This window comes from Poromitra crassiceps, assembly GCF_964638095.1.
Source record: "Poromitra crassiceps genome assembly, chromosome: 10".
Taxonomy (NCBI): domain Eukaryota; kingdom Metazoa; phylum Chordata; class Actinopteri; order Beryciformes; family Melamphaidae; genus Poromitra; species Poromitra crassiceps.
This window is the reverse complement of record NC_139631.1, coordinates 48,413,407-48,425,706: the sequence shown is the minus strand read 5'-3', so window position 1 is coordinate 48,425,706 and position 12,300 is coordinate 48,413,407. Positions and strand designations below refer to the sequence as shown.

The window sequence follows — 12,300 nt, the reverse complement described above, 5'->3', positions numbered from 1 at the left end:
ACACCTGATCAATGTGATTGAGCCAGCTTATGAGCTTCCCTCACGGAGCACCATTACCAGGCGGATTGAAAAGCACTTCATAGGGATGCGCACATAGGCATTTAACACGTTCACTGCCGTGGACGAGATATCTCGTCAAGCAGAAACCAACGGTTGACTGCCGTGGACGAGATATCTCGTCCAAAAAAAAAAAAAAAAAAAATTTGACCGTGGGACGTCGATCAACCCCTTTTACATCTCCTATTAAAATATGGGAGGTATTGAATGTGTATAATCTATTTTACCGACCCACTAAGTGGCGACAGTGCTCTCCAGACGAGAGAAAGCCAAGCAAAAACAGCCGCGTGAGGAAGCCATTCTCATGAAAATGGATTGGCGAAAACGCTTTCGCTTTCGCGCAGGGAGCTGGCGGTGGGGGATTGCAAATTTGCATAATAGATTATGGGTGCAACACACTTTGAAACACGCAGCATAAATAAGACCAGAATCGCAAAAGCTTCATCAAAGCTCTCAACCGAAACCCGAAGAAACGAGCGAGCCCATCCAGACTCGCCCGACGAGGGGCAGCCAGGCAGCACAGACAGCAACTCGCTTGTCACACACCCGCTGCAGCCACGGAGGGAAGAGGAGAACACACACGGAGGGAGGAGTTTGAAGGAGAGGGGGGTTTCCTGCTGTTATGGAGGAAATTACTGTTCAAAACTATTGTTTAGATGTCTGACGTCTTACTGATGCCAAAAATAAATGGTTAAAGTGACTGTTCTATCGAATTTCACAAAAAGCCATTTATCTCAGCTTAAATTTTCAGACGCTGAAACCATGCTGTATTCAACTGCTAATTTCTACATAACTACTAACTCTACAAACTAACTCTTTTAGACAGAGAAAGCACACATTCTATTAGTTCTTTTGAGATATTTTGTGTTCACAAAATACTAGCAGAAAATAATCCTCGGCTCTTGAAAGATGAGCCAGAATCCTCAAAAAAAAATCTTGGCAGAAGCTACCTACAGTAAAAAAAAAAACTGGTGGCAGTGAATGTGTTGAAAAAATATATATATATATATATTATTATTAATATTATCGATAATTGATCGTTAATTTTTCCCGAATTTCGATTATGGAAATTGATTCAAAATGCTCATCCCTAATTTTTACAGGTAACGTTGCTGCGTTACGTCAGCACATTGCTTTGACTGTCATGTCACGTGTCATTGTGGGATGTGGTTATATCAACCTGAGGCAGGCAAAGATGGTGGGACTAGTCTATCCCAGTGTTGGGCAGTAGTGTGCTACAAGTAGCGAAGCTATAGCTTAACTCAATTTCTCAGTAGCTTGGTGGTAGCGTCGCTCCTTTTGAATCAATTAGCATTTTCAGTAGTTAAGCTATTCATAGACCAAGTAGCGACGTAGCGTCCAACAAACGCTACACGCTACTCCCTCTCTCTGCTTGTCTGTGCCCCGGCTGAGGAGGCAGACTCCCGAGCCGGATATCACTATTGTAGACATTATGACATAAGACATAAGATTAATGTCAAATTCAAGAGGATTTGGTAGTATAGGAAGGAAGCAATGCAGTCCGGACTTGCACACTAAAATAATCAGTCGCAAAAATGCAGTCTGAAACCCTGGAATGAAAGGCACACGCCACTCAATTAATATTTCACGTCTTTAAAAAAAAATTAACCGATGGTTAACCGATTAAGGGTGTCGCTTAGTCGAAAGCCGAAAATCCACATCCCTAATAGGAATTCTTTATTTGCAGATTATTATTTTTTTATTAGAGAACTTTATTGCACACTGCTTTTCTCTCAAACATTTGGAAAAGCCTTTCTTTAAAGTCCCTGGAAACCAAAATCCACAAAAACCTTCTAACTATTACATTTAGGGTCTTATGTGAGTAATTGTGTACCTCAGAAAGTAGGAGACATTAGTTTCAACCCAAACCCCCAAAATCACCACTTTTCTACAAGGTCTGGATTTCCACTTCCTCATTGAAGAGAGCGGTGCGCGCGGTGCTAAAATGAATGATCTTATCACATCATAAGATTTAATTGAATCACACGCACGCACGCACACACACACACACACAGTAGCGCTGTGCACTCGCAGCGGCAGAGTCTCTCTTCCTCTCTGTCAGTATGCACAGAGCAACGAGCGAACACACACACACACACACTCCATCTCTCTTTCCTTCTCTCTCGCTCTCCTTCTCTCCCTCTCTCCGTTTCCCTCCCTCTCTCTCTCGCTCTCTCTCGGAGGAGACCTGCAGTGCTGCACGCACACACACGGGACACGCCCACACAGTCAGCGGGAGAAAAGTCATGATTCTCATGACTTTTGTCATGACTGTCAAATTTATATATTTTGCGACGTTCATCAACGTTCAAATTTGGCTGGTGGCTTATTAACATAGGTTCCTGTGATGTGATGAACTCAAAATGCTAAATAATAAATAAAAAAAATCTGGTTTCCAGGGACTTTAAATTAATTTTGTTCTGGCAGGAGCTTTTAATTCCTATATAATGCTGCTACAGTAACTACTTAGGCTACGTTAACATTGCTTACCGCGAAGGAGGATGCAAATTTAATATGCAAATGAACCGTTTGACCGACATGCTTAACCGAATAATGACGTTGTCGGCAGTTAAACGGTTAACGGTTAACCGTCGACATCCCTAATTCCCATACTTAACACTTTGAGTGCCACGGCCCTTGGGCAAAAGGTGCTGTACTGTGCCACATAGGCCGCAATGCATTTTAATATAGCCATATTATTTTTTGTGTTCCTCTTATATGGACAACCAATAGCCTCAATGAAACTTTGAACCCTTCTGTTTCATTTAAAAAAAAAACTGTGTTTATAAACCGTTCCATTTTGGAAATACACCCCTCTGAAAAAGAGTGTTTTCGACCGAAAAGAGCATGCTGAACTTAGTTTCTGAGATAATCCCATCTTTATGTTAGAAAGGCGACAGAATGAATTCTGCTTTGAGTTCGAGCCTGCTGCTTGCTGCCTGGGTGTGTGTGTGTCAATGGTTGTATGCTGTTAGTGCCCTGCGTGCCCAACCCCCCTCCTCCCCCTCCTCCGTGGTGGGAGGAGTCGAGTGTCTCCGCTGCGGTTTGCTCTGTTTGATCTGCACTGAAAAGTCCGCTGCCTGCATCCCCCGCTCCTTCACAGCGTGTCCTTGGCTCCCAGCCGAGAACAATGTAACCCCTCAGAAAGACGCCGCTGTCGCCGTGTCGGCAACTAAATCATATGGATGGACCATAGCAGCGGACACGGATGGGGCTCAACCGTGGCAGCAGATGACTGCTTTTCACAGGCACAGCCAAGTAACGTTATGCTTCAAGCATATCAATGGCGATTTCCGTTTCCTCATGACTTCTTCTCTCTTTTCTCCTGGCCTCTGTCTAATCGGGAGGGCACTGTCGCCACCTAAGGGTTCTATAAAATAGGCTAGACACATTCAACAGCTCCCATATTGTAAGAGGCGATGTAAGAGGCTTAGATCGACATTCCCCCGTCAAAATATGAATTTGGAGTTATTGACGCCATTTGGCGTCGCTGGCAGTCTACGGTAAATTTCTCTTGACGCCATATGGCGTCGCTGGCACTCAATGTGTTAAGTGAATCGATCCCCCACCGCCCACCCCTTGTGTACATGAGTCTACACAACTGCATTGCAGTTACAATTTCCTTAGGCTGTCAGTCTGTGCCCACATTAAAAAAATATATCCAATTCTTTTTGGAATGCCTTTGGCTATAAGTAAAATTATATTAATTTATATGCTCAAATTATATGCTTTTATCGCAAAATGCACAATTATTATATATATATATATATTTTTTTGCATTGTACTTTCAAATTGTGATATTTTGTGCAGCATCTGAACACGGCATTAAACACTTTTGCCACGAATCCACTTCCTGGTTTGACTGTGTGGGTGGGTCTCACTGTGTTCCAGCCTATCAGAGATGAAGCTGCAGGACATCCTGTCCAATCTGATGCTGGATGATGCCTACAAAGGTCGGGGCAAGTACCACAGCAAGGTAGGTGCCTTCATTCTAGCAGGGGTTCTGAAAAATGTAAAATATAGCAGATGTGTCTTTGACTGTAGTGCGCCATTCAAAAGCCGCACACTACAGCGACAGCAACAGTCCCACCAGCCAGTGCTGGACCCGCTTTGACTTGATGCAGGAGGAAACCGAAATGTTGAAGTCGAGCTGAACCCAAAAATTACTTTTATTTTCTTTTAGTTCAGATACCTGGGTATGTAGTGCACCTATTTAATAATGTATGCCAAAAAAAATCACAAAAATCTAATTTCTTTAGTTTTTCACACTTTTTCACATCAAAAGTTAATTTTTCAAGATTTCATTCATAACAGTAATCTACAGTTTGCTGCCGTCACCCAGTACTATCAAATTTCCACCCCATTTCAACCAATCATATCACGACATGGCAGCTGTCAATCAAATCTTCGTTTCAGGATAATTCTCTCTTCCAAATGAAGGAGAAAATGGTGACTAGTGCCTGTAATCTGGCAGGATTTCTAGCCCATAAACTAACTACTAACTTGGCCAAATGTATGTAACATACGAAAAAAAGGCAAACCGTAATGTCTAAGAATGCAATGAAATGTAACTGGCTCTTAAACTCGCATTCCAGGATAACGTGAGTTAACGTTGTTAAGGCCAAATTCAGACCCTGGCCCCTCTGAGATTCCAGGCCGACGGGCTGCACTCTCCGCTCCGGCAGCTGGCTGCCTGCGGCTCGCCGAGCTCCACTCAGCCACTAAACCTGAACAACACGCTGAATCCCACTCGATCTGGGGGTGGAACACGCCAGGATTGGCCAAAGCCCAATCCAGTCCCCAGAATTGTCAAATAAAATCACCGACATGCTACTATGACCCGCCTCTCAACCTGTCATCTCAGACAAGTTATGTTTTCAGTCTGAAACGTACTCCGACCCACGCGCCAGCTTGGGTTCATTTCGACTTTAAAGCAGTCATCCCTAGGCCAGTTCTTCTTTAAATCTAACGATGGTGCGACTACAAGTACTTCAGCTGAGGCTAGCAAGACCGCAGGAAAGCGTGAAGCACCTGCTATTCCTCCTCGCAAAAGGCAAAAAAGACAAAACATTCAACCCAGAATTGCAGGAGAAGTTCACATGGTAAAGATGTGAAAAGTTGGGCGGAAAAGACAAAATGTAGCAGCGCGCAATTACTTTGCGCTAAGAGCTTTGGAAAGCACCTCTTAGCCGCTAAAACACTCGCTGCACTTGACCGCACCATAATCTCACGAACGGACATGCCACGCCAGGACATCAAATTCTGCTGCTAAAATTGGGTAACCAGCAGAGTATTCGGTGAGGCAATCAACTATAATTCACTGCAAGGAGGGCTTATGGTAAATTAATTGAGAAAACTGGTACCATCAATCAAAGTTTAGCCCACCACATGGGCAAAGAAATGCGGCGAAAACACAGCCCAGCGCCCAGGGCTCACATTACCGGACTCACCTCCAAAACAGCTAATCCACCAGTGTCAAGTGACTGCAGGTTAGCAAGCAACAGCCAGGAAGTTAGGCATATCAAGTTAGGCTAAAACAGGAAGTTGGGTTTTTCTGCCTTCAGAGTAAAAGCGTAATTTGTATCTTTTGTCAAAAAAGAGCTCTGCAGGGCAATTTTTTTTTAGAGAAGTAGAATAGTATAAAAAAATTGAAATCGAAAATCGAGTTTTGAGAGACAAAATCGTCAATTTTATTTTTAGGCAAAATCGAACAGCCCTAGTGTCGTTATGAGATAGGGATAATATATACAGTCAATAGGCCTACACCTATCCAAATTACGCATGGGGAGAATTACAGCATGCCTCACGCAAACAAAAATTACATGGACTGCAAGATGGGAATCTGGTTTGATTGCTGTAACGCCCAGGCATTGCCAGGCCACACCTGTGAATAATTCTGGTGTTTAACACCGCCCAAATCCCAGTTGCGCCGTGCATAAATGATTTGGCACGCCTCTAATCTGCGCTTGCGCCCGTTGTTGTGACGAGATATCCTTCCCTGCGAGTAATTGCATCACCACCATATTTTGGGGCTGTTTTAACTTAAAAACAGGGAGGTCACGTCTACCCAAACAATTATATAATTTTTAAACAGTTATGTTTCTGTATAAATCATTACAATATGCTCCCGTGAGGTGGGGATGCGTTTAGCTGCTGCCGGGCGGCGGTGCAAAACTCGGCATAACACCTGGACAGCTGACTGCAATCTTCCCTGCCTTAAGGCACGCGCAAACAGGTGTGCAAGCGTAAATAGGGGATATTGGCGCGGCTCCACAAATGAACTGGCCTCACCGTCCACCGTCTGGCCTTTGAAGACCATGTGAAGTCTTACAAAGAGGAACTCACCAAGACCAAAACCAAATACTACTCCACCCTTATTGGCTCACAGCAAACCACCCCAGAACACTATTCACCACCATTAACCGTTTGCTCCGCCCCCCTGCTGCCTCCCCCACCCCTGATGACCCTGACCTCTGCTCCAAATTCCTGGACTTTTTTCTGGCTAAGGTGGACACCAACTCCTCGTACCTGCCCCCCTCCTCCCAACATGTCACAGACACCCTCAGCGCCCCCCCCCCCCCCCACCCCCTCTGACCCCCAATGTAATCTCTGTTCCTTCTCCCCAGTTGATGCCGCACTGGTAACCAAATTAGTGACCACAGCCAAAGCCTCCTCCTGTTCCCTGGACCCCATGCCAACAGCTCTGGTTAAATCCTGCCTTCCTACCCTCTGCCCCTCCATCACAGACATAGTAAATTCCTCCATAGTTTCTGGTACAGTCTTAAAATCGCCTCCATCACTCCCATCCTAAAGAAGCCTGGTTTGGACCCTGATGACTTGAACAACTTCCGGCCGATCTCCAACCTTCCTTTCCTCAGCAAGGTCCTGGAAAGAGCAGTGGCTGCCCAGCTCCATCTGCATCTGTCCCACCACCAGACTCCGGTAAAATAAGTATCCTCATCCTCCTCGACCTCTCCGCTGCCTTTGATACAGTTTCCCACACACTCCTGATACTCAGCTCTATCTCAGCACCTCACCATCCACTCAGCTCCCCCCACAGTCTCTGGTCACCTGCCTCCACGCCATAAAAACCTGGATGACAACCAACCTACTCAAACTCAACAGCAGTAAAACTGAGCTCATGGTTGTGGCCCCCAAGCCACTGCTCCGGAAGGTTGGAGATCTCCTCCTCCATGTCGAGGGCTGTTCCATCAAACCATCTCCTGAAGTTCGCACCCTGGGCGTCATCATTGACTCCACCCTTTCCTTCCAGTCCCACATCAAATCCATCACCAAGTCCGCCTTCTACCACCTCAAAAACATTTCCCGTCTCCGTCCCTCACTCTCAGACTCCGTGGCAGAAACCCTCATCCATGTATTCATCACCTCCCGGCTCGACTACTGTAATGGAGTCCTGTCCGGGGTTCCAAGCAAAGCCCTGGACAGGCTCCAGTACGTCCAGAACTCAGCTGCCAGGGTTCTCACTCACACCAAGTCCTGGCAGCACATCACCCCCACCCTCATCCACCTTCACTGGCTCCCGGTCAAGTTTCGCATCCTGTACAAACTCCTCCTGCTCACTTACAAATCCCTTCACGCACTTGCCCCCCAATACCTGTCCGACCTCCTTCACCAACACACTCCATCCCGGAACCTGCGGTCTTCAGACGCAGGACTGTTATCCATCCCCCGTACCAGACTCAAAACCTTTGTGGACAGAGCCTTCAGCGTGGCTGCCCCCCCCCCCACCCTCTGGAACTGCCGAAATCCATAATGCCCCGACCCTGGACAGTTTCAAAACACACCTCAAGACACACATCTTTTCCATGGCCTTTCCACATTAGTTAGTTCAGTTTAGTTCAACCATCCCTGTTGTTTGTTTCATTTGTTTTTTCCTCCCCCTCTCTCCCCTATCTGTATCCCACTCTTGTGAAGCGACCTTGGGTTTTATGAAAGGTGCTATATAAATTAAAGTTATTATTATTATTATATAGCACAAAATGATTTTAAACGATGGTTCTGGAAGTTAAACGTTAGTTGCTTTGATTGAACCTTGAACTACGGAGACTGAAACGGAAAGGGATACAGTTATTTCTCCGGTGGATCGGATACAGCGATGATTTCTAGCACAAAGACTGCTCAAAAACCACTAAATGCACACAAAACCGCCCAAGCAAATGCAGGTCTATTGGAAACAATCTGGCAACACGGAGTCTGATGTATTCAAACGTAGCGCGAGCCCCCTTCCTGGCTATTGATTGGCTACTGACTGACGCATTTTGGACCTCCTCTGGTGCCACTCTCGTACTAGATTGCTCTGGTGCTACATAAAAGCCCATGGTTTTTGTTATGGTGATGAACGTAAATATTGAGGCAGGGGGAAAAACTAAAACGTTTTAACCAGGACTTTGATGGATGCATGTACAATGGAAACTGATAGACCTATAATACTGCTCTAGGTCTCAACAGCTGCTATTTTTTTTAAAGTGCAGGAAAAGATCGGCATGACCTCTCTCTCCCTCTCTCTCTCTCCCCCCTCAGAACTCGTCCAAAGCTCTGGATCAGGAGGTCAGAGAGCGAGCCACGGTTCTGCAGACGGAGTTCGAGAACGTCGTTCACTCCAACACACACACAGTGCAGACTGCCAAAAGAGGTACACATTTATTTTTTGGACTCTTATTTACATTTTCAACTTTCTGTTCTTTTGTCAATTTTATTTCTATATCTGAAACTCTGTAAATGGTTTAGCCCGGCATCATCTCGGCCTATGCCAGAGGGGGGTCCCCAGCTGGGGTCCATAGTCTGGCCCCTACAGTACATCGGCCCTCACAAGGTTCCTCCTCAGGCAGTCACTGAGGCAATCCATGTGGTGGAAAGGTTTCCTTGCATGCACTGGGGGTGGAGGGGGGCTGCGCTGTGTCCCGGCCTGGCCTTCTCTCCCACGCCTTATGTGTGTGGGGGCGGGGGCCAGGGTGGGGGGCATCAGTGCTCTCCATCACTGGTCGAGGGATGCCGGTAGGTTAGAATAGCTTAGGTTGGGCAATAGATTAGCTACAGCCTAACTGTAGGCTGTAGACCTGTTATAGTGTTCAGGCTAAGATCAGACTAGAGTAGAATAGGACAGGGTAGACTAGGCTGTAGATTAGCTAGATTCCCTGTGTTCTAGTTAGTTCTGGTTAATGGCTAGAGTAGTCAGATTGTCTGAACTGCTGCTCATTTGGCCTGGCCGCTCTGCTGATAGTTCCAGAGTGCCGTTGCTACCTGGGGCTAGGCGATAAATGTCAATTCATTTCTTGCTTATTCAATGACTCTTTTCGCCTGATAAGTAAAATACATAACCTGACTGCTAAATTTCACTGTCCCCTGTGACTATTCATGACCATATTGCCTAGCCAGAGTATATTCTATCTGTTCTGCTCTTCTCTTCCTTCCGGCCCCTGTTCCCTCCCCATCTCCTCCCTTCCCTGTCCCCCCCCCCCCCCCCCCATTCCACCCACCTTTTCTCCCCTTCTCTCTGCCTTTCTCTATCATATGATTGTTCAATCTTGTTATTATTAGGGGTTCAAGCCCCGAAGCTTCTTCTTCTTGTTGTTCATCTGCCTCAACGCAAATTCCCGTGAGTTGGTAAATGGTAGAGACCTGAAATTTGGCCCAATGGCAGATATTGTTGGCTGGTAGGTGCTCAAAAAAGATTTTTCGAATCGGCCTGAAGGTGGCGCTATAATCGACGGTTTTACGTTAAAGGCCATAACTTCCACGCCGTTGGTCCGATTTTCAAACTTTTTTTTTCCAGATGTTCAGGTGGACCTGCTCTACAAATTTGCCATAAGGACCCTCAATGTCCACCTGGAAAGTTTTTGAGATATTTGGAAAAGTTTGGAAAACACATTTTTGACATCTCCTCCTAGACCGTTGGACCGATTTGCACCAAAATCGCCAGGAAGCATCTATGGAGCAAGCTCTACAAACTGCCTTTTTGAAACCTTTGAAATCTCCTTTAGTTTCGGAGATATTAATCGTTAAAGTTGTGAGAGGGCGTGGCCTCACAGCTAAATTGTCATAACTTCATGACCGATTAAGGAATCTTCACGAAACTTGCAGGAGGTCTTCGGAGACCATCCTAGACCATGTGTGTCAAATTTTGTGCAATTCGACCAAAAGGGGGCGCCATAAAAGGGCGTGGCTTAACATAAAAAAGGCTGTAACTCCACACCTGTTTGTCCAATGATCGCGAAACTTGTCAGATATATCAAGGAGGATGTCCTAGTCAGAATCAGAAGCTTTGTCATCTGCGCAAGGCTTGAACCCCGCCCATCGCCGCTTGCGGCTATATTTACTACTGTAATTGCTACTGTTGTGTCAGCTAGATTTAGCTAGAGATATTTTCTGTGAAGTCCTCTGAGACATGCTTGTGAATTAGGGCTATACAAATAAACTTGACTTGCGCACACACACACACACACACACACACACACACACACACACACACACACACACACAGTGCAGACTGCCAAGAGAGGTACACACACACACACAGACTTGGTGGTGTGGATCATACAGGGAACAGCAGAGGGAGACACAACACTGTACAGAAATACAGACTCTGTTTATCACACCCCAACATGTCACTTTTTTACTTTAAAAGTAGATACCAGAAACTTCACTCTGGCTTTAAAAGTGAGCCTGCTACAGCCTCTGAAATTAAAAATTTAAGAGCATAAATGCATAAATGTCTGGTGCGCCACGGGGAAAAGCAAGCAACGTATTTACCAACCCATGCTGAAGCATCATTATCTACTGCTGTGCTTTATTCACTAGGGGTGCACGGCCAAGCGATTGGAATCTGCAGATTTTCAGCCTAAATATGATATCGGAGAATGCAAAACACATGAGCCATTTTCGGTGGAGTTGGTGGCATGTAAACACAGCTGAAAACCATGCTGAAACATATCGGCGGTATCATTAAGTGTATGAGACAGACACAACACATCATCTGTAATGTATACCAGGATAAAATACCTTGTGGGAGCAGTAATCCTTGCAGCAGACAATTGATCATGATTGTTATGGAAAAATATTCTAGACAGAGAACAAAGTACTTTCATTTCACGTCAGACAGACAGATCACACATTTGCAACACAATATACATGCAGTATAATTGAACATAATTATAACAAGGTACATGTATGATTAAATCTCTCACAATGATGATAAGCAGCAACTCATGTTTCCTTCAGACCCGTGCTGCACTCAGGCTAGCTAACATTAGCTCTAGCATTAGCCGCTTGGTAACGTTACGTTAGTTGGTTTTGCTAGTCTTTACTCTTCTCCTGCTTATAACATCAGAGTGGCATGCACACCAAACGATGTAAACAATGGTTCTGGAAGTTAAACGAGAGTTGCTTTGATTAAACTTTGAACTACCAAGAGTGAGATAGAAAGGGTTCAAGTTATTTCTCCGGTTGGTCGGGTTGCCAAATACAGCGATGGTTTCAGCATAAAGACATGCAGTGATGAAATAATGAGGTAGAAAAAAAGGTTTTAAGCAGGACTTTGATGGATGAAAAGCATGTACCAGTGATGTGCAGTCAGGGCTAGGCAAGGTAGGCAGTGCCTACCCTGTGATAATCACATCAAAATGATTTTTTTTAATTGTATATATTTTTAGTTGACAGGCTTGTCAACGCTTTTCCGCTCTGGCCCTATGCCAGGTTTCCACCTAGCCTTGTTTCACCATACAGTACATGAGTTTGTTTCACCATACAGTACATGAGTTTGTTTCACCATACAGTACATGAGTTTAAATACAGTACATGAGTTTGTTTCACCATACAGTACGTGAGTTTAAATACAGTACATGAGTTTGTTTCACCATACAGTACATGAGTTTAAATACAGTACATGAGTTTAAATACAGTACATGAGTTTGTTTCACCATACAGTACGTGAGTTTAAATACAGTACATGAGTTTGTTTCACCATACAGTACGTGAGTTTAAATACAGTACATGAGTTTGTTTCACCATACAGTACGTGAGTTTAAATACAGTACATGAGTTTGTTTCACCATACAGTACGTGAGTTTAAATACAGTACATGAGTTTGTTTCACCATACAGTACATGAGTTTAAATACAGTACATGAGTTTAAATACAGTACATGAGTTTGTTTCACCATACAGTACATGAGTTTGTTTCACCATACAGTACATGAGTTTAAAT

General features: G+C 44.8%; 1 protein-coding gene across 1 annotated transcript in view; it reads left to right on the top strand.

The window, feature by feature from the left end:
- Positions 1-12,300, top strand: part of ddx31 (DEAD (Asp-Glu-Ala-Asp) box polypeptide 31) — a 61,038-nt gene that overhangs the window by 36,431 nt on the left and 12,307 nt on the right. Inside the window, exons 18-19 of the mRNA XM_083644162.1 lie at positions 3,970-4,054; positions 8,620-8,731. Coding sequence (XP_083500288.1) covers positions 3,970-4,054; positions 8,620-8,731 — 197 coding nt within the window. The remainder of the gene's footprint in view (positions 1-3,969; positions 4,055-8,619; positions 8,732-12,300) is intronic.